General features: G+C 36.2%; 1 protein-coding gene and 1 long non-coding RNA gene across 9 annotated transcripts in view; one reads left to right on the top strand and one right to left on the bottom strand.

Moving 5' to 3' along the window:
* The window catches only part of LOC131679053 (uncharacterized), a 402,206-nt gene that overhangs the window by 12,088 nt on the left and 369,990 nt on the right, over positions 1-20,128 (bottom strand). For 7 of the 8 annotated variants that reach the window (XM_058959599.1, XM_058959600.1, XM_058959604.1 and 4 more), the window contains one exon: positions 1,995-2,414. In XM_058959599.1, coding sequence (XP_058815582.1) covers positions 1,995-2,414 — 420 coding nt within the window. Of the gene's footprint in view, positions 1-1,994; positions 2,415-2,494; positions 2,598-20,128 lie in introns of those variants that run through there. The other variant, XM_058959596.1, reaches the window with a different exon arrangement.
* Positions 18,193-18,756, top strand: LOC131679055 (uncharacterized). The gene is made up of 2 exons (XR_009303794.1): positions 18,193-18,554; positions 18,629-18,756. It is a non-coding gene; the product is annotated as an uncharacterized LOC131679055 (long non-coding RNA).

The following is a 20,128-nucleotide window of genomic DNA, read 5'->3' as shown; positions in this document are numbered from 1 at the left end:
AATACCATCAGTCGCAGGTCGTCTGGGCATCAGCGAACTGGACGCCCTGCTCCACCGGAATCGCCCAACTGACCTCGACATCTGGTTGGTTGGCTCGGTTTCGGGAGAACTTCTCTCGCCGGGGAATTCTCCGTCGGAGTAGGCTACGTCCATTGTCAGGGACTAGACCGAGTAGTTCGCGAACAAATCTGGTGCTCAATGAGTAAATGGCGCTGAATGGTGCGAGAAGGGAGTTGCGGTGCTAACTGGCACAAGGGAGCCGAAGGGCTCGGTGAATTAGACAGTCTGAAGTTTGCCGCCTAAACTGTACACGTCGGGGAGGAGTACTAAGCCTCGACTCACAGCCAGCTTTCCGACTGCCATACAGAACTTGCCAGTCTGTGTGGACGGTAGAGAATTGGTGGTGTGTAGAGGAGTGGGGCTGTAACCCTGCGGAAGAAACGAACTAGTAAGTAGTTGAATTAGAGTGTGTGCTATGCACATAAAAACCCCTCCCCGAAGTAATGCCGTAAGGTAGTGCAGGGGAGGAATCAGGTTCTGGGCAAGTGCAGTGGTTTTTTAGCGGGTCGGTTGATGGCAGCCCAAACCCGTTCCCTGAGACATTGGGGTTTTTGTACATTTTCCCTCAGGTCTCAGGGTTTTCCTGAAATTTTTTTTTACTGCTCTCTAAAAAAACACACACACAGACATTGTCCCAATTTGTCGAGCTGAGTCGATTGGTATATGAGACTCGGCCCTCCGGGCCTCAGAAAAACTTGTCAAAGTTTGAGCGAACCCTATACATTTATTTAGTAAGAAATGTAAAAATGTTTCTAGAAATGGTAATACTCCCTTAAGAAAAGCGTAGGTGGTAGCCGATTTATAGGTATAATAAAACTTCAAAAAAAACATCAACGCGAGCTAAAAAATACTTTTGTTCGTCATTTTTCAGTTTCTGACCACGGTTCGGTGTCTCACCCGCAATGACCTATTTTTATTAAAATGTCCGTGAATATTTGATGAACATTTTTTTTTATGACAAAAACCATTTCACACTATTTTAGAAACTTGTCGCAATTAATGAAAATGATTTCATCAATTATTCAATGGTTTACTTTGACACAGGATCGATTTTTAGAAATGTTCGGCATCTATCCCCAAATTATCCTATCGAGAAACATCTTATGCTTCGCCTACGACGAAATCAGTAAAGCTGGACAATCGTGCACGAAATATTCAGCCATTTAATTCTTGAGAAAATCTACTATGATAAACGATCATTTAAATGGCTATAAGCTTCATGAATTAGCTACATCAGTTGCTTTGCTTGGGGACAATTAAAACTTTTATTGCGGCAAGCAAAACTGTTTCACTGAGAAGTGTTTTACGTAACAAACTGTTACCAGCAAATTAGCCTTAAGTAGTAGGCTTTTAGCTTTAGCGGAATTCGGGTTAAGAAGGCTAATTAAAACCTAATGCTTTAGCGTGCGAACAGATCGACGATAATGTGTAATTCTCACCTAACATTTTTAATATTATTAAAATCTATTCAATAGATGAAGACGCTTCAAAACTAATGATGCTTTATCATAACCAACCACGACGAATTTTGCTTCTTGGAATGTACTTTGATGTCGGTCTAATGAGTATGCCGAACGAATGTTCTTTTGTTCACAATAACAAGCCGCCACATCCTCCCATCTATCCGACAAATCTTCAAACTCTAAAAAGCTCTCTTCACAATTTCGCATATATCTAACTGATGCGTGACGAATTTGATTTATGTTCAAGTTAAGCATTTGCCGCACTCACGAGCATACAACTGTTTATACTCTCGAGTAGATAAACTAAATTCCAATCACGAACCAGCGCCAAGGAGCATTAATTTTATCTTTTGTTTTGATCCCCACCCACCCACGATGTCATTCGCGTGAATCATCCGCACACACACACACGATTCCCGGTAATCGCAATTCCATGATGCAGCCATAAATCCCCGCCACCCACTCACTTACCTCCGTGCCCAAACCACTGAAGAAGCTTTCCACTTGGGCTCGTTCGAAATCTGTAATCATGCCATTATCCAGACTGATCAGATCGTGCTTGCCGTAGTCCAACTCAGTGTCGTCTTCGTTGATGTAGTTTCCATTCATGGCTGCTAGCTGTTGTTGTTGTTGTTGTTGCTGCTGCTGCTGTTGGCGATGTTGGTGGTGATGATGATGATGGTGATGGTGGTGATGGTGGCTACTGCCGCTCGAACTACTTCCGCTACTGATCTGGCTGGGAATTGACTGCGATTCGGCGTCCAGGGACCATTCTTGAATTACTTCGCAGATTTCCGATGCGGATCCATCGGAGCTGTCCGATTTGCTCGATGTGGACGGGGCACTGTTGTCACTGGCCGACTCCCGCCGGTGCCGGTGAAGGTGTGCCATCTGGAAAATGGAGAGTAAGATAGGAACCATTAGTGGCATTAGTGTATCGGGGTGTGCGTGTGTGTTTGAAGGAAACCAACGTGTTTCGGACGAGGCAGAAGTTTTCTCATAATCCAACGTGACTCTCTTTTATGGTGCAACTAATGGTAACCTCGCTGTTCGCCAAGCCTACTAACAATTAGACGACCTTTTCCGATTCGATAACCAAGCTAGACTGTCGGTGGTCGGAAATATGTATACCAAGCAGAGATAAGACTGATATCGGAGTGAGTGATGATGGGTTTTGTGACGTGTGACATGTTCTATTTCGATTGAGTGTCATGGGGGGAAGTATATTTACCTTCTCTTCCTCTTAGGCTGAGTAATGTGCGAAATGTTCCCTCTGTAGGTATTACCGGTTTCCAGCGAAATGGATGTAAACAAAGTTTGCATTCATACGTTCTTGAGGGAGTAGGGAGGTTAAAAATTTGCCTTGGTAATAGGCAGACAAAGCCTAAGAGTTTAATGTTGAATTCCACGACTAGATTTTAGCTCCATTTAATACTATTATCAACAAAAACTTTTTCCGATATCCTTAGAAGGCGCGAAAGATTTTAGCACGGTTTGGTTGTAAAAACTTCTAATTTTAGACCAGCTCTATTGTACGCTAGTGTATCATCAATTAACGCACTTTGCAATGATAAGATAACGAATTGATGGGTTGTCGTCGTTTTACGTTCCGAATTGTTCAAACTGTGTAAACGAAAGATAGCACACCGTCGCTACCTTTATTACAAATATTAATGGAGCGGCTGTGTACAAAACACCACGGAAGCTGAACAAAATTACAAAAAAATCTTCTCGGTTGTCATTGGATTACTAATTTTCTACAAGAATTATTAGCTTGTTAATTGAATTAGATTATTTTTAGAAAATTAGTAAAAAAAAGCAAACGTATAACATTTTCGCTTCGCCGATGAATTCCAGACGAACTTTACGCCATAACAAGGGTAATAGAACGCTTTTATTGATATTAAGAATAATTCTCGATCAGAACTCGAACAAACAACGACTAATTCAGGACACTTGTGTTACCGCACCTTAGCAGTTGATTCATCAAATGTAAAAGGCATAGGTGAAGAATGACTGATACCAGAATGGTTCAATCTCACTATTAGAGGAATTGAAAAAGTTTTTAGATTTTCCAACTACGTTTATGTCATTCCGAAAATAATTTTAAATAATTCCACGTGAAATTCCAGGCGATATTCCACGTAAAATTTGGTGCAATTCCGCATGAAATTCCGTGTGAAACGCCATGTGATATTCCACCTGGAATTTTTCACATGGAATGTCATGTGTAACCTCAGGTGGAATTACACGTGGAATCTCTCGTGGAATTTCGAGTTTAATTGTAGGTGGAATTTCATGCGGCATTTCCCCTGTAATTTTACCAAAATTTCAAATGAAATTTAACATTGAATATCACGTAAAATTTCGCTTGGAGTTTTAAGTGAAATTTCACGTGAGATTTCATTCGACATTCCACGTCAAAATTCACGTAAAATTGCTTTAATTTCACCTGACATTTGACGTGAAATGCTACTTTAAATTCGAGAAATTTCAGATGAAAATCCGAGTAAAATTGCATGTGAAATTCATCGTGAAATTTTCGGTGAATTTTTCGCGAAAATTCACGTGAAATTCTACGTGAAATTTCGGACGAAATTCAACGTGAAAGTTCAAGTGAAAAGCAACGTGGAATTTCAGTTGAAATTCTACGTGATTTCATGTGTAAAATTTCGCGTGAAATGCTATGTAGTATTCAATGAGGAAATTCACATGGAAATTGACCTGAAATTCCGGAAATTTCATGTAGAATTTTAAGTAAATTCCACGCAATCTTACGTGTACTTTTAGGTAAAAATTCACGTTAAATTTCACAGAGGGTTTTATGGAGAATTTCACGTGAAATTTTACATAGAATTCATGCGAAATTTGACGAAAAAATCTTCGTGAAATTTCACTTGAATTTCTACATGAAATTTTGCGTCAAATTCCACATAAAGTACCTCGTGAAATTCTGCATTAAATAATTCACGAAACTCCACGTGAAAAATTTCACGAAATTCCACGTTTAATTTTAGCTGAAATGACACTAAATTTTCCCGTGGAATTTCACTTAAAATTCCAAATAACGCTTCCAGAATTCGTGAAATTCTGCATAAAATAATTCACGAAACTCCACTTGAAATTCCACCTGAAATCCACATGAAATTCAACGAAACATTCCAAAAATTTTAAAATTACATGTAAAATCGGACGCTGAATTTCATGCGGATTTTTTCTTTGAATTTCATTTGAAAATCCTCGCTGAAATATTGCGTAGCATTTTACGCGGAATATCACCGAATTTCAGATAAAATTTCACATCGAATTTCACGTGAAATTTCACATCCATTTTTAAGCAAAATTCCACGTGATATTCGAGGTGAAAATCAAATTGAAATTCCACGTGGAATTTCACGTAGACTTGTACGCGACATTTCTCATTGAATTTTATGCTGAATTTTATGTGAAATGTCACGCCGAATTCCGTTTAAATTTTTCACGTGGGATTTGACCTGGAATTTTATGTCGAATTTTAAGTCAAGGTTTTACATAAAATTCTACATGAAATTTCCGGAACTTTACATATAATTATACGTGGACTACATGTTGGATTTTACAAGGAATTTAACGTGGAGTTTTATTGGTTTTTTCACGTGGAATTTCGCGGTGCGTTTTACGCGATATTTCTCGTGAAATTAAATTTTACGTTGATTTTCGCCTTGAGCTTTACGTGGAATTTTTGCGTGAAATTCAACGTAAAATTTCACAACCATGCAAAATGCCCCGTGAAATGCCAGATGAATTTACATGTGTGCTTCTACGTGGGATTCTCTTAAAATATTCCTCTTTAGTCCCTAGATATAGCCTCATAACCCTTTCTGATTATTTAGTTTAAATTTCCCTTAAGGGGGCAAAATGTCAATTTTTTTTTTATTTTTGCATATTTCGGATCTCTAAGATAAGAAAAATATGCTCAAGAAAGGATTCACTCAAATTCAACTTGGTGCATCTGCTAGAGCCCATTAAACTACCAACTATCAATTTTCATATGAGATTGATAAAATCGGGTCTTCACTGTATGAGAAACACTACGTTTTGTGCCTCCACACATTCAGATCGCTATTTCACTCAAATTGCAATACCAACACTATAAAAGAATTCCAGAATGTGGTTAACAACTTTGCCTAAAATAGTGACTCACCACACATTTTTTTTGTATAAAAAATGCTAGTTGGGTAATATAGCCTGTTTTTTTGGTAATATTTATTTTTAAATAGAACCTTTGCTTTTACAATGAAACTGTTTTACATATTGTGAGGTATATTGGCGAGTTTCCGATGGCATCTGTCGGATAATTAGTTGGAAAAATGAAGTTCGGTTTTTCTAGCCGCCACGTTTTCTCATGTTTGGATCATCTGAACAAACGTTTTTGCCTCAAAGAATTAATTCTAAACGAACTTTATGCCATGACAAGGCTTATACAATGCTTCTACTGATATCAAGAATAATTTCTGATCGGAATTCGAACGAAGAATGAGCTATACATGATATTTTTGTTATTATTGCTTTGATTGAGCAAATGCAAATAGTTCACTTGAATAATGATACAAGATTGGTTGGATCTCACCATTGGGTGAATTAAAAAAGATTTTAAATTTTCTAATTACGTTTATGTCACACGGAAATAATTTTGAATTAATCTTTTGAATATGGAAATTCTCTGCGATGAACATGTTCTAAGACATTTGGGATAGAAACGCAGGTTTTGGTGGTATGTGTGCAGTAGGGCATTATTTTAAAGTTTATTACTTCTATCGTTTCAATATAGGAACACCGTTTTCAAATTTTGGGCCGGAATTTTATTCCAAATTTTGAACGTGAATTGTTGTTATGCTGAATGAAAACATTAGATTTTTCAGCTATCTGATTGAAAATATGTACAACAATTTTGTAACTAATTCTGCGCCATGATTGGTTCGTACAATACGATTGCAAGCGAGCCAGATCCACCTCTTTGACGATGGAAGTAAACTATTTTATTCAATTACCGGCCCCTTTGGCTTCGAATGTTAACTGAACCAAGTACAAAACCGGGGGTTGTATGCGAGTGCGACATCATTCATATGTTAAACTTGTGCTGGCTACACCAGCATGGCCTGTTTGACGAATCTATCGTTTGCTGAGAAAGAGTCACTACGCCGAGCACCCGTCTAACTAGCAGCAGTGATGGAAGATATTGCCGCCGAAGTATTGGAGCTGGCAGTACATGTTGCCCGTGATACCCAAAATCATCCCTTGTAATATGCAGCTGGCCATTCAAAATGACGAAGAGATGAACAAATTACTCTTCGATGTGACCATAACCCAGAGTGGAGTATAGTCTAACATCTAGACCGTTCTGCTGCCAAAGAAGACCGGAAAGAAGATTTCCGTTTTAAAAATATTGGAATGACACGCAATATGTACAGTAAAAAAAGTCATACGCAGGGATGCCATTATGCCAGATTTATCTGGCACAGCCAGAGTTTTTTGCAGCTTTCAGACAAAAAGACAAACCTCTCATTCTGCCAGATTTTTTAATTATAGAAGTGTTTGCACTCACATTTTGGAAATTTGGACATATTTTCCCAAATTTATTAAAAATCTATTGATAAATTTTGATGACTTTGAGGTCGCTGTTAAGTGACAGATTTTGCCAGACATTTTTAGTTGATCTGCCAGATATCCTTTGAAAAATAGTGGCAACCCTGGTCATACGTCAAACAATTTATCCCAAAAGATTTTCTTACAAATTTACGGCACAAGTTAGAAGGGAAAAATTCAAGTCTTTTCTACTTCACTTCAGTTATGTCTCAGACGCTTTATTTCACCTCATTTGGATAATTTTTGACATCCACTTACTTCGATAAAAGTTGTTATCTTTTGGTACGATGAGAAAGTATGACGAAGTGCTAGTTTTTCCACATTTTGTCACTGGCCGCATTGGTGTACTCCGATGTTCCTACTTTCACGTGAAGTGTAGTTAAAAGAGGATTGCAAAATGCTTGAAACAATAGGTCAAATTTTTTATCTCTCACTTACTCTAGTTTAACGTGATGAAATCTGATTCTGTTTAGCTTTTTCTGAAAGGGATTTGGTAAAGGTTGAACATAAAGCGTATTTTTTGATTTGTAATAGATCCATTAAAAATATTCCACGTGAAATTCTAGGTGAAACTCCACGTGAAATTTCAGGTGAAATTCCACGTGACATTTGGTGTGATTCTGCGTGAAATTCCATATTAAATACCGCCTGAAATTCTACGTGGAAGTCAACGTAAAATTCTACGCGAAATATAAAGTGACATTAAACGTAATATTCACACGAATTTACGCGTACCACTTAAAATTCCATGCCAAACCCCACTTGAAATTTAACTTGAAATTCTACGTGAAATTCAGCATGAATTTCCACATAAAATTTCATATTGAACCACATGCCAAATTCCTCATGAATTTTCACGAGAAAATCCATGTGAAATTTCATGTACATTTCAATTTGAAATTTCCATGAAATTTTATGCTAAATTCCACGTGACATCACGTATGAAATTTCACGTGGAATTCTACGTAGTATTCCACGACAAAATCCACGTAAAAATTCATTTGAAATTCCATTTGGAAATTAATGTAAAATTCCACGGAATTTCATGTGTATTTACATGTAAAATTTCACGTCAAATCTCGCACAGCATTTTACGGAGCATATCACGTGAAATTCCACCTGGAATTTAAAGTGAGATTTCACATGGTAATTCACGCGGCATTTTTTTTATATTCCAGTGTAATTTCATCCTAATTTTCTTGCGATTTTCACACTGAGTTTCACTAAAATACTCGTGCAATTTTACACTGAATTTCACTTGGAATTTCCTGTGAAATTGTACGTCATATTTCACTCAAAATTGCACGTGAAAATGTCTAAATGAAATTGGACAAAAAAATTTATGTGAAATTCTACGTGAAATTTGATAACTTTCCGCGTGAAATTCGTCGTGATATTCAACGTAAAAATCAGTATAAAATTCTACGTAAAATTTTAGAAGAACTGTCTCGTAAAAGACCGCGTAGAATTCCACGTGGAACTTTAGATTGATTTTTACCTTGAATTTTGCGTGGAATTTGGCTTAAGATTCCATGTGAAATTTGGTTTTATTACGCGTAAAACTTTACACGGAATTCCATGTGTGTATCAATATGAAATTTCACGTGAAATTTCAGGAAAAGTAACAAGTAAAATTCACGTGACATTTTACATGGAATTCACCTGAAATGAAACTTCCGACATTTTGCATGGAATTTCTCGTGGATTTCATGTTGAATTTCACGTGGAACTTTATTTGTGCAGAATTTCACGTGAAATCTCAAGTAAAATTTCACGTGAAAATTCAAGTGGAATTTTACGTGAATTTCTGGCGGTTTTTCGTGAAATTTCAAATGAATTATTCATCTCACGTCGAATTTCTTTTAAAATTTCAAGTGAATTTCACGGAGTTTTTGCCTGAAATTCTACGAATTTCACCTGAAATTTCACTTGAAATTTCACAATAAATTCCTGGTGAAAATCATGAAATGCGCCTAAAATTTCCTGTTGAATTTCGAATGAAGTCACACGTCGAATCTCACTTTAAACGTCGAATATTTTGCGCGACTTTTCATCCGAAATGTCGTGAATTTTGCTTAGAATATAACGTGGTATTTACGCTGAATTTCACGTAATATTTCAGGTGAAATTTGGTGGAACTTCATATGAAATTTTTCGTTGAAAAAAATGTGGAATTTCACGTCACATACAAGATGGAATTCATGCAATCTCGGGTGAATTTTCACATGGAATTTTGCGCGAAATTTCAAGCGAAATTTCACTTGAAATTTCAAACAAAATTTCACGCGAAATGCAACGTAAATTTTCACGTCAAATTTGATGAAACTCCGCGTAGAATTATGTAAAATTTCACTCCGAAATCCGCTCGAAATTTCACCAAATTTCGCACTAAATTTGACGTTGAATTTCGCGTGATGTTTCGCTTGGCATTTCAAGTGAAAATCCACGCGCGATTTCATTCGAAATTCCATGTTGAATTTCATTCCACGCATTTCACTAGAAATTTCGAGTGAAATTCTGTATGAAATTTTTGGTAAACTTTCACATGAATTCTACGTAAAATTCCGTGGAATCGCACGTGAAGTTCAAAATGAAATTTACGTTGATTTGCGCGTTGAATTTTACGTGGAGATTCCACTTAAAATTCTACGCAAAATTTCACGAGAAATTTCGTGTTACATTTCACGTTAACAGCGACGCAAAATTCCAAGTGAAATTCCAGATGGAATTGCACGTGAAATTCGATTTGAAATTCAACTTGATAATTCATTCGAAATTTCACGTGAAATTCACTGTGATATTCTTCGCGAAATTTCTACATGAAATTTCACATGAGATTTCACGAGGAGCTTCACGAGTAATTTCACCTATAATTCCACGTGCAATTTTATCTGGAACATAACGTTGAATTTTGCGAAGTTTTTTGTGGAACTTTACGTTAAATGTTGCGTAAAATTTCGCGCGAAATTTAACGCGCAAATTCACGTGTAATTTAACAAGGAATGCCACGTAGAAATTGAAGTAGGTTTTCAAGTTTGATCTCAGGTGAAAGTCATGGAATTTTACGTGAAATTTCACGTTGAATTTTACCTAAAATTCCAAGTAAAATAAAAAGTGTAATTCATTGTGTATTTGCACACGAAATTTGATAAAATTGCGAGTGGAATTCGGCGTAAAATTCTATGTGATAATGAAAATTTACGTGAAGCTCCAGGGAAAACGCCGCATGAAAATCTCATGAATTTCACCTTGAATTTAACGTGGAATTTCACGTACAATTCCAAATAAATATCCGTAATTTCATGTGGAATTTCACGTTAAATTTTGCATTTATTTTCACCTTGAACTTCTGGTGGAATTTTCACCTGAAATTCCACGAATTTCATGCAAAATTTCCCTAAATTTCACCTCAAATTCCAGGTGAATTTCGTGGCATTTGAAATGAAATTTCAAGTAAAATCTAACAATGAGTTTCACTTGCAATTCCAAGTGAAATTTTAGGTGAAACTCAATGTAAAAATGGTGAAATTTTTAAAATTCCGCTTCAAATTCGGCGTTAGATACCACGATCAAATAGTACGAAATTCTATGTGAAATTTCACTTAAAACTCCACATGAAATTTCACATGAAATTTGCGAAATATCAAGTTGTATTTTGTTAAGAATTCCAGGTTAATTTTCAAGTCGTACTCTACGTGGAATATCACGTGCAATTTATTCTGGAATCCCCCATGAAATTTTGCGTGGTTTTACGTGAAATTTCAAGAATTTCATCTGTAATTTCACGTGGAATTACATTTGAATTATCTGGTGAACTTAGTTGAATTTCACTAGTAATTTTACGTGAAAGTTCACGTGGAGTTTAAAGTAAAGTTTTTGGAATTTCACGTGGAATTTCAAGGGAAATTTCAAGTGGAGTTTCACGTAAAATTTTACGTGGATTTTTGCATGAAATTTTACGTTTGAATGAGCTCCTCATAATGAACCTGCCCTACTAACACAAACTCCTATTCCTGAAATATCAATGAAAGTAGTATGAGTTCCCTGCACTTTCGCTAGTAGATATTGAACTAACATTTCATCCCATCCTCGGCGATTGTAAGGACGTGGCCAGGTGTACTGTGATGCTTGTTCACTATGAAGAAAAAGCATTAACCCCAAATGTTTTTTTTCCTCCGACACGACATGGTGGATATCTTGTTAAATATTAGCTGATCATTGTACAGTAGGGTGTCCCAAAATGACATCATGTTAAAAAAGTCATCGGGCTCACTCCTTAAATGAAAGGTTAAGATATCAGGACCACTTTCTTCTTCGGAGTGATTTTGTTAAAACGCTCCCTACTACTGGCGACTTTTGATTTTTTGTAAACTGGGCCGATTTTGGGTAAAATTTCAAATTCATGCCTGTTGAAGTGCTCCTGAACTGTCTTAGATTTTTTCAGTATTTTTTTATTTTTCTTGAGATCCAAATGGAGAAATTTGGTTAGTTAGTTTGTACAAATTGTGGATTATAAGAGCGGCAGAGCCTTTAAAACTTGGTAAAAATTTTAATTTTTGGTGCTTTTCATTAGTTTTTCTTCAAAACTGGGAATCTACAAAATTTTAAAAGTATAGGAAACACTTCAAATAGTTGAGCCAAATATAGGGGCGTAGTTTTGCTGAAGAAAGTGTAGGGGAGAGTGGGTACGCTTGATCCCACTTTTGTTTTTTTCTCATAACTTTTCAATGAAATAAAAAATTTATTTGCAAAGTTCGCCAGCTTGTAGTCAATTCATATTGTAAGAGCTATGAATAATGTTTAAATCCGAATACTATATCCTATCAGTAATATCAACAGTTTTGAAAATCATGTCAAAACGAGGTTTTTGTAAAAACGTGTGGTAACTAGATCCCCTGCCTACTAGGCCTGAAGAAACAAAGCACACTATAACTTCTAGGCACGAAAGTTCAGCTAATCACCTATCCTGACAAATTAATTAATAAGACTAACTTTTTAGATGCACGACAAACTTTGACCACAGTAGAAAGTCAAGTCAAGTATTTAAGGGAAATCAGTGCTGTTTAATTTGCTTTTCCAATCTTCAATAACTTATACCGTATTTGTTCACGGAAAAAAACATTTTTGATCAATTAATGGTGCTAGGTACATTATGGGAATGATGTTTTTCTATTTCTATACATTTCAAAAGTGTTTGAGAGAACTAATGATAGGGATCAAGAGTACCCAGTGTCACAGGGATCAAAGATACCTGTTGTATGAGGTGAACAAAATTTTAATTTTTTTGTATGTGTTGTGAAACTTTTTATTCGAAAGACGTGTTTTTCTAGACAAAAGCCCTTAGAAAGTAATCGTACTTGAAAATATTCAAATATAATTACTTCGACGATCACATACAACCGTTCAAAAAATTTGTAAAAAGATCTGCGAGATGGATTTGAACACATATTTTCTAAAATATTATATAACTTTTCCAAACCAAATGTAATGCATCAGATTGTTTTTTTAAACATCATAAGCGACCAAAGATTTCATTTTCTTTTAATATTGTGATAACTTTATGCGTATAGATTATGAGATATGACAAGAGAATCAAATATCCCCAAGGATCAAGTGTCCTCACTCTCCCCTACAGCTACGGCTAGTGGGGTATGAGTTACATAAGTTTTTATTATATAGCCTTCGACATTTTTAGCAATTTATCAAAAATAATAATGTTCCAAAAAATAAAACAATTCCAATATGCTTCGACCACATATTGTTTTTTTGGAAAATAGAAAGAAAATGATTTAAAACGGCGTTTTCTGTTTGTCTTTAGTGCGTCAGGATCGGGTTTAATGAGAATTTGATGAATTGTTGTACCATCAATTATAAAAATAATGATAACTTTACTAATGATGCCAAATCTTTAATTATTTTCTGAAAAGTTAATTCTCCATAATTACTTCTTGGAGGTTTATTCACTAAAATTATTGCACAAGAAGATACGCTGTATTCAGTTGTAAAACTTTTTCGAAAATACAAAGCCTTCAAAATTGACTATTTCGGAATTGCGTGATTTAAAACGTAAAGATCAGTTTTTTAACATTCACTCCATCCTTCTGCATTATTTTCACTCTAAGGTACCTAACATGGAAATGAGACTTTGTATACAAAATCTGAATACGTTGATCAATTCGACATACAAATATACGCCATAACTTGCCACTAACTCGACATATTTGTTTAATTTTCATGATTTTCAACCCCGCTAAGTGGTTATTAATATACTAAAAAATCAAAAAAAAATCGTCAAATGCTCATAAAAACCGATTCTGATGTAGTAGAGACAAGCAGAAAACGCCACTTTTCGTCATTTTCCTCCTATTTTGCGAAAAACAAAATGCGGACTAAGCACACTGAAATTGTTTTATTTTGTAGAACAGTGTTATTTTTTATGAATAGTATAAAATGTCAAAAGGTTATCTAGCAAAAACTTAAATAACTCATACCCCATTAGCCGTAGCTATGCACCTACTTCAGCAAAAATACGCCCCTATATTTGGCTCAACGATTTGAAGTGTTTTCTATACTTTTAAAGTGTTGTAGATACCTAGTTTTGAAGAAAAACTAATGAAAAACACCAAAAATTAAACTTTTTTCCAAGTTTTAAAGGCTCTGCCGCTCTTATAATCCACAATTTGTACAAACTAACTAACAAAACTTCTCCATTTGGATCTCCAGAAAAATAAAAAAATGCTGAAAAAAATCTAAGACAGCTCAGAAGCACTTCAACAAGCATGAATTTGAAATTTTACCCAAAATCGGCACATTTTACAAAAAATCAAAAGTCGCCAGTAGTAGGGAGCGTTTTAACAAAATCACTCCGAAGAAGAAAGTGGTCCTGATATCTTAACCTTTCATTTAAGGAGTGAGCCCGATGACTTTTTTAACATGATGTCATTTTGGGACACCCTATTGTACACCCACCCACGATTCGTGCAATCGTATATGCTATGCTATGCTATTTTTGCATGAAATTTTACGTTGAATTTAGCGTTGGTTTTCACGTGGAATTTCAAGTAGAATTTTAGGTATTTATTTCACTTGGAATTTCATGCGGAATTCTTATTGAATTTCAAGTGGAATTTCACGGTGATACTGGGTTGCCAGTGCGCTGATCTGTATCGATTCTATCGTGCATTCTGATTACACCAAAAGCTTACTGGAAAACTAAAAGCAGTATTGAATAATATGGAGTAATCGAAGTTTGTGCTGCGTGTTTCTGTCCCGAAGATGTTGCAATACTATTTTACTTGCTTTAAAGTAGTGCAACAGTTTACAAAGGAAACATAACTTACTGGGGCATGAGATCCAATTGTCAAAATTGACTATGAGTGGAAATTCCAGATGAACCGCTCCTCGCAAATCGCTGTTGTTGGCGGTAAATGAAAGAGAAATTTCCCTTTAAATTTTCTTAACTGAAGGCCAATAACTGTTTGTTTGGAATTCCGTTTAAAAAGTGGTTTACGACAGTATGCGTTTACTCACCAATCCAAAGTTAGCCGAGAAAAGATCAATTTAGGTTCTTTTTAGTAGTGTAATGTCCTGCATCAATAGCTCACCGTAAAACATGTCATCCTTTGAATTTTCAACCATCGAAAAAATAAGTTATGATTGGTTATCAACCACTACCAGGATGAGCTTTATGTAAACAACTGAAATCGATTTTAAAACATAACCACTCAACCATAAACGAATCATGAGTAATTCCTGTCCGGTATATAATTAATTAAATTAAACAAAACGAATCATTAGCATGCACACTGGTATGTACACTTGATTAAGCTGACTAATGGTTCAATAATTGAAAATAATGTATCCGTTCTTGTTATTCTTTGCTGTATTCATACTTAATAATGGAGCGTTTTTTCAGCAAAATTGGGTGGCATACATATTAAAGAAAAGGGTAGCAGATTCTATCAATTTCAATGAGATGTTTAACATCATTACATTTTAAGGTAATGAGAAGACCATGAAATCTCAGACAACAGTTGTTAGCCGAACTTATTACATAAGAAAGAATATTACAGCTCAATATGATATTACACTGTACGACTATTTTCAGAAAAAAACGGAACTCCATGGCACTACAATATCTTTGCAAAATTTTCGCCTTCTATTTAAAAAGATTTCCCAGCCACATATGGACACATTGGTTAATACAAATTTTTTATTTTGAATATTATTTATTTTATAGAAAAATAAAATTCTAAAATATCACATTTTTGCGAGATAGATCTCTTTAGCAGAAATGAGGGAACATACGTGACCTCTGAAGTAAAAGTGAAGGCATTTACGACAAACTGAGTTGCTGTCGTTCCTTGTCGGAAAATCTGCCAGCTGAAACCCATCTGATCTATCGCATTAAAAACGCAAAAATCCACCACTGCTCGTAAACACGTGACAACTTATCCCGTGTCATCACATGAATCCGCCCGTGAGCGATAGATAGTAGTAGGCAGAGCTCAATTTGTGCCCACCATGCTAGCAGTCGCAAAAAGCGTTCCCATAAATCTATCTCCATCTGACTAACACACACACACACACACACACACACACACACACACACACACACACACACACACACACACACACACACACACACACACACACACACACACACACACACACACACACACACACACACACACACACACACACACACACACACACCTTCAAAGCCACGTGGCCCTGGACTGACTGGTTCATCGGTGAAGGGTACCTAGGTAACCTACCAACTGATTTTTGGCGGAATTCTATCGAACTTTGTCAGTCGCAGCATTCCGATCGGATTTGCACACGGTTTTGGTGTTGGTGGTGAGGGGCGAGTCGGGGGTGTACTAGGTATGTATGTGCTATCAAAACAAACTAAAACGCAAACCGGTAGAGGTATCCAGCCGACATGCTAAAACAAAGGGCCTACTTCACTTCAACGAATGGTGAAATTTTATCCCATTGATTGATGGTTACGGTGATGGTGTCACGTCACGGACAGCCTAGTTGTGCATCAAAAATCCTTTTTCCTACACGCAAAAATAAAACAACCTACAGAATAAGTTCCTTTAACGTAAATTTAGGAACTTTTGAGTTGTGCATCGCTTTCGCACTTATTAGTGTTGTCAAAAATAAAACGAGAGATTCCACTTAGTCGAGGTCTTCCCTGCAGTAAGGTACTTTTGAATTGATTGGGGTATACACAAAATTAGGTAAATTCAACTAAAATTTAAGTAAATTTAACTCAAGGTTGAGTTATGAGTTTTGCCGTAGTTAAATGGAAACTACCTTCAACACGGTTGACCTAATTTTACCTTCCTGCACGATACCACGAAATTGATTTAAAAGTACTTAATTTCAGATAGTTTTTCGGTGGCGTGTACGATACATTCGGGAGTGGATGTGTGAATGTTCAATGGTGGGGTTTTGCGCGTAACTCAGGGCCAACCGAGAGAATTGATCTTTGTTTGATTGATGTACGATGTCGTGGTCTGTGGGTATGAGGGGGTGGTTCGCTGATACCATCTAAATGATTTTATTTTTAGTTGAAATGAATCGCGAAAACTTGATTCAGTGCACAGGAATAGCCTAGCATATTTTTGTCGAGAATCTAAAGGTTGTTACTTTGAATCCTGCCTCCGAGGTTATCTATTTTTTCGGTTGGACATTATAAAAAATCTTAAAATAGGTTACAGGGATTTCCGATAGAAACCTAAAAATGAATATTATTGTTTTGGCGTGTCAGATTTTATTTTCAACGTTTTTTTTCTGAATGAGAAAAAGTTTATCTTTAAATTAATATATGTGTTACTCAAACCATACAAACAATAGAGCAAACGGATCAATATTCCATTTATGTTTCGTAGAAAATATAACACTGTTTGTAGTAAAAAATTAAGCAAACCGTGAAAGCTGTAATGAAAGATGCACTCAGTTAAAACTCAGCGACCCATTTTAATCGCACTTTATTCTGTGTTTCTCCAGCACTGCGAACTTGCAAAAACAATTACAAAGTGAAAACAATCTCATCTACCCGGGGATCCGATGGCAAAGAGCCAAATTGGGCATTATTTCACCCTTGTGGCCGCAAAACAGACTTTGAAACCCGGCATAGTCCGTTATCTGAAAATTGAGCACCTATGTCGGTATCGAAGCGATACATGCCTACCTAGATCATGATACATCCAGTCCACGAGTTTTCACTATAAAGCAATATCCGATTTGGTTTTCCCAGCAAATTTTCCGCGCTCTTCGGGACAGAATACCGTTGATAGTTCGTCCGCCATGGCCATGGCGATGCACTCAATTTTCATTTTAACATTTTGACTTAATTATATAGCACTCCCCACTGACCGACTGAATGAAATTGATAGTGCCCGACTCGGTTATGATTTTTAAGTGAAAATTTGCTTTTGTCACTTGTGACCTCGTAACGGCCAACACGGATGAAGCTAGGTTGAAATTTAATTTGGAGACCGATTTCAATGCACCAATACTGATTGGAACAAAAAAAAAATAACGTCGAGATTGATTAACACGTTGAGATTTAATAGATTATGAAACTTTTTAAAACGAATTGATTTAATGCAATTACTAAAAGAATCGTTATATTCGAAATGAAATTAAATTCTGTTTGATTATGAAACATCCGTCCGCGTGGTAACTAACTGGTCGTTGGAATGTCCTCAGCAGGAATTAGTTTGTCTATACTGATTAACCGATAGAAACTAATAATATGGCAAGGAATTAGCAGCTGTGAACTTTGAATCAAAGAATTCATCACATATTTTACTTGTAACTAAGTAAGTAAGGAAAAGTTCAAAGAGTCAACAAAATCATTACTTTAAGCTAACCCTGCAACCGTCCTTTTTGATGTGTATAATATGATACCGTTTTTTTTGCATCCAGAAAATATACATGATGTACTCTGACACGAAAATCTGGGAAAAGCACAACAACTACAAACACTTGTCCAAATTTTAGGTTCTGAATTTTTTCATGTACGTCACGAAATCAACACCATCTGTGCAAACGATGAGAACGTGTGTCTTCAACACTTAACCAAATCAACGAAAATCTTAACGGAACACTATATAATCTCGGTGTCTCGCAGCAGAATCTTCACTTTCAATTCTATTCTTCTGAGTATAGTTGTGCCTAAAATCCAAACAAAATGAAGCTCATTCTGGTGCTCGCGATGCTGATGGTCGTTGCCTACGCTGCTGCCGATGAATCTCTGGAAGAGCAACTGCTAGCAATTCAGAAGTCCATCGACATTAACCCGGAACTGGCCAACGGTTGGCTGAGCAAAGCTTTCAAATGGGTGAAAAACAATGCTGGAACTATCGGATCGATTGCTGGTGCAGTTTTGTAAGATTATATTACTCTTATTCGGTGTGCCGGATGTTGAGAACATACACGTGTTTCTTTTTTATAATTCACAGAGGTTAACCAGCTTTCTTGGGAATACTTGGATTGGAGATGGCTAATCGTCATTTATTTGAATGCTGCACACAGAACATTCCTAAAAAATCTGTTTGTCACCGCAAATAAATAACTACCGGAGAGAAAACTGTTTTTTTTTTCATTTGTTTTAACACTGTGCGACAAAAAGGCAAAAAAATCGACTTCTATTTATCCGCTTAATTGTTAGTATTGTTGAACCTCTAGAATAGTTTCCCATAATCTCGCGTGACCACGCTGAACTTCTTTTGTTTTAAACAGCCTTGCATTCCTCGCGCGTATTTGCTATAACACATGCAGATTTCAACCTAGCGGAAAAAAAAATCTGATAGCGATAAAAAACAGTGTTAACAGTACACTCTAAACTACTTCTATTTCAAATTGGCGAACACAATAACTCAAAAACTAATCAACGAATCGAATTGATTTTTTAATAAGAATGCACAATATGTGTAGCCTGTCGGTGAAACACATAAAACTGAAAAAAAACTTCTCCCTATTATTTTGAAGAAAATTGAACAAATTTTACAGTAAAATATGACATTTTTCGGTTTTCATGAAACCATTTTCCGAAACTCGAACTGTTTCAATTTTTTAGGTTCATCGAGTAACTACAAGTTTAAGCTTTACAAATCCTATTTAATTTTCTGTGTCAGACAATTTTATCAAGAGTTATTGTGTTCACCGTGGCGTTCCTCGACGTGGAACTGGTTGGACGTCTACTCACAAAAAAGTTGGCGTTGAAAAACGAGCCCTTGCGGGCAGATTACTAACCAACACTTTATCAATCCAACCATGCCATCAGATAGTTATGTGAGTGAATAAAAGTCATGGTCGATTTCATGATTATTGGAAAAAGTAACGGACGCACCCATATTTGAACTCATGTTCGTAGCACTGACTATTGGACTTCGCCGATTCGACCCAAATTTTGCAATAGCGTTCAGTTTATTAATCTCTGATTTTCTCTGGAAATTGTAATATTTTGATACTAGAGCAATTAAATAGAAAATTAAATGATCGAAAAATCACAATTAAAAACCTAATAAATTCCAAAAATAAAAAAATTAAAAAATAAAAGCATCGAAAGTTTTTAAAAAACATGTACTGAAAAAATAACAAAAACCTGTTTTAATCCACCTAGTGGTGCAATTGTGCCTTTGTCATTTGTCCAAGCTACGATTCCATGGCTGGATATGTTCAGTACAACGGTGGAAATGTATATTACATATTCAGTACGATTTGCACATACATACAATGGACCGACAGCCACGATCTTGAGATGCTATGTGGCGACACTGAAACATCGCTTAAAACCAGCGGCGGATCAAGGAAGAGGATCCGGGGGGTCCGGACCTTCGGCAAGGTCTTGTTAACTTGTTACAAATTTTAAACTAGTTTCAATTTTATAGTAGCAACCCCTCACTGGATACTCTTACCTACGCCTAAAAAAGTCAAAAAAAAAATCGCGGCCCTCCTGG

Source organism: Topomyia yanbarensis, chromosome 2 (assembly GCF_030247195.1).
Source record: "Topomyia yanbarensis strain Yona2022 chromosome 2, ASM3024719v1, whole genome shotgun sequence".
NCBI classification, from domain to species: Eukaryota; Metazoa; Arthropoda; class Insecta; order Diptera; family Culicidae; genus Topomyia; species Topomyia yanbarensis.
The sequence above is the reverse complement of the archived record's forward strand: the minus strand, read 5'-3'. Positions and strand labels throughout refer to the sequence as shown.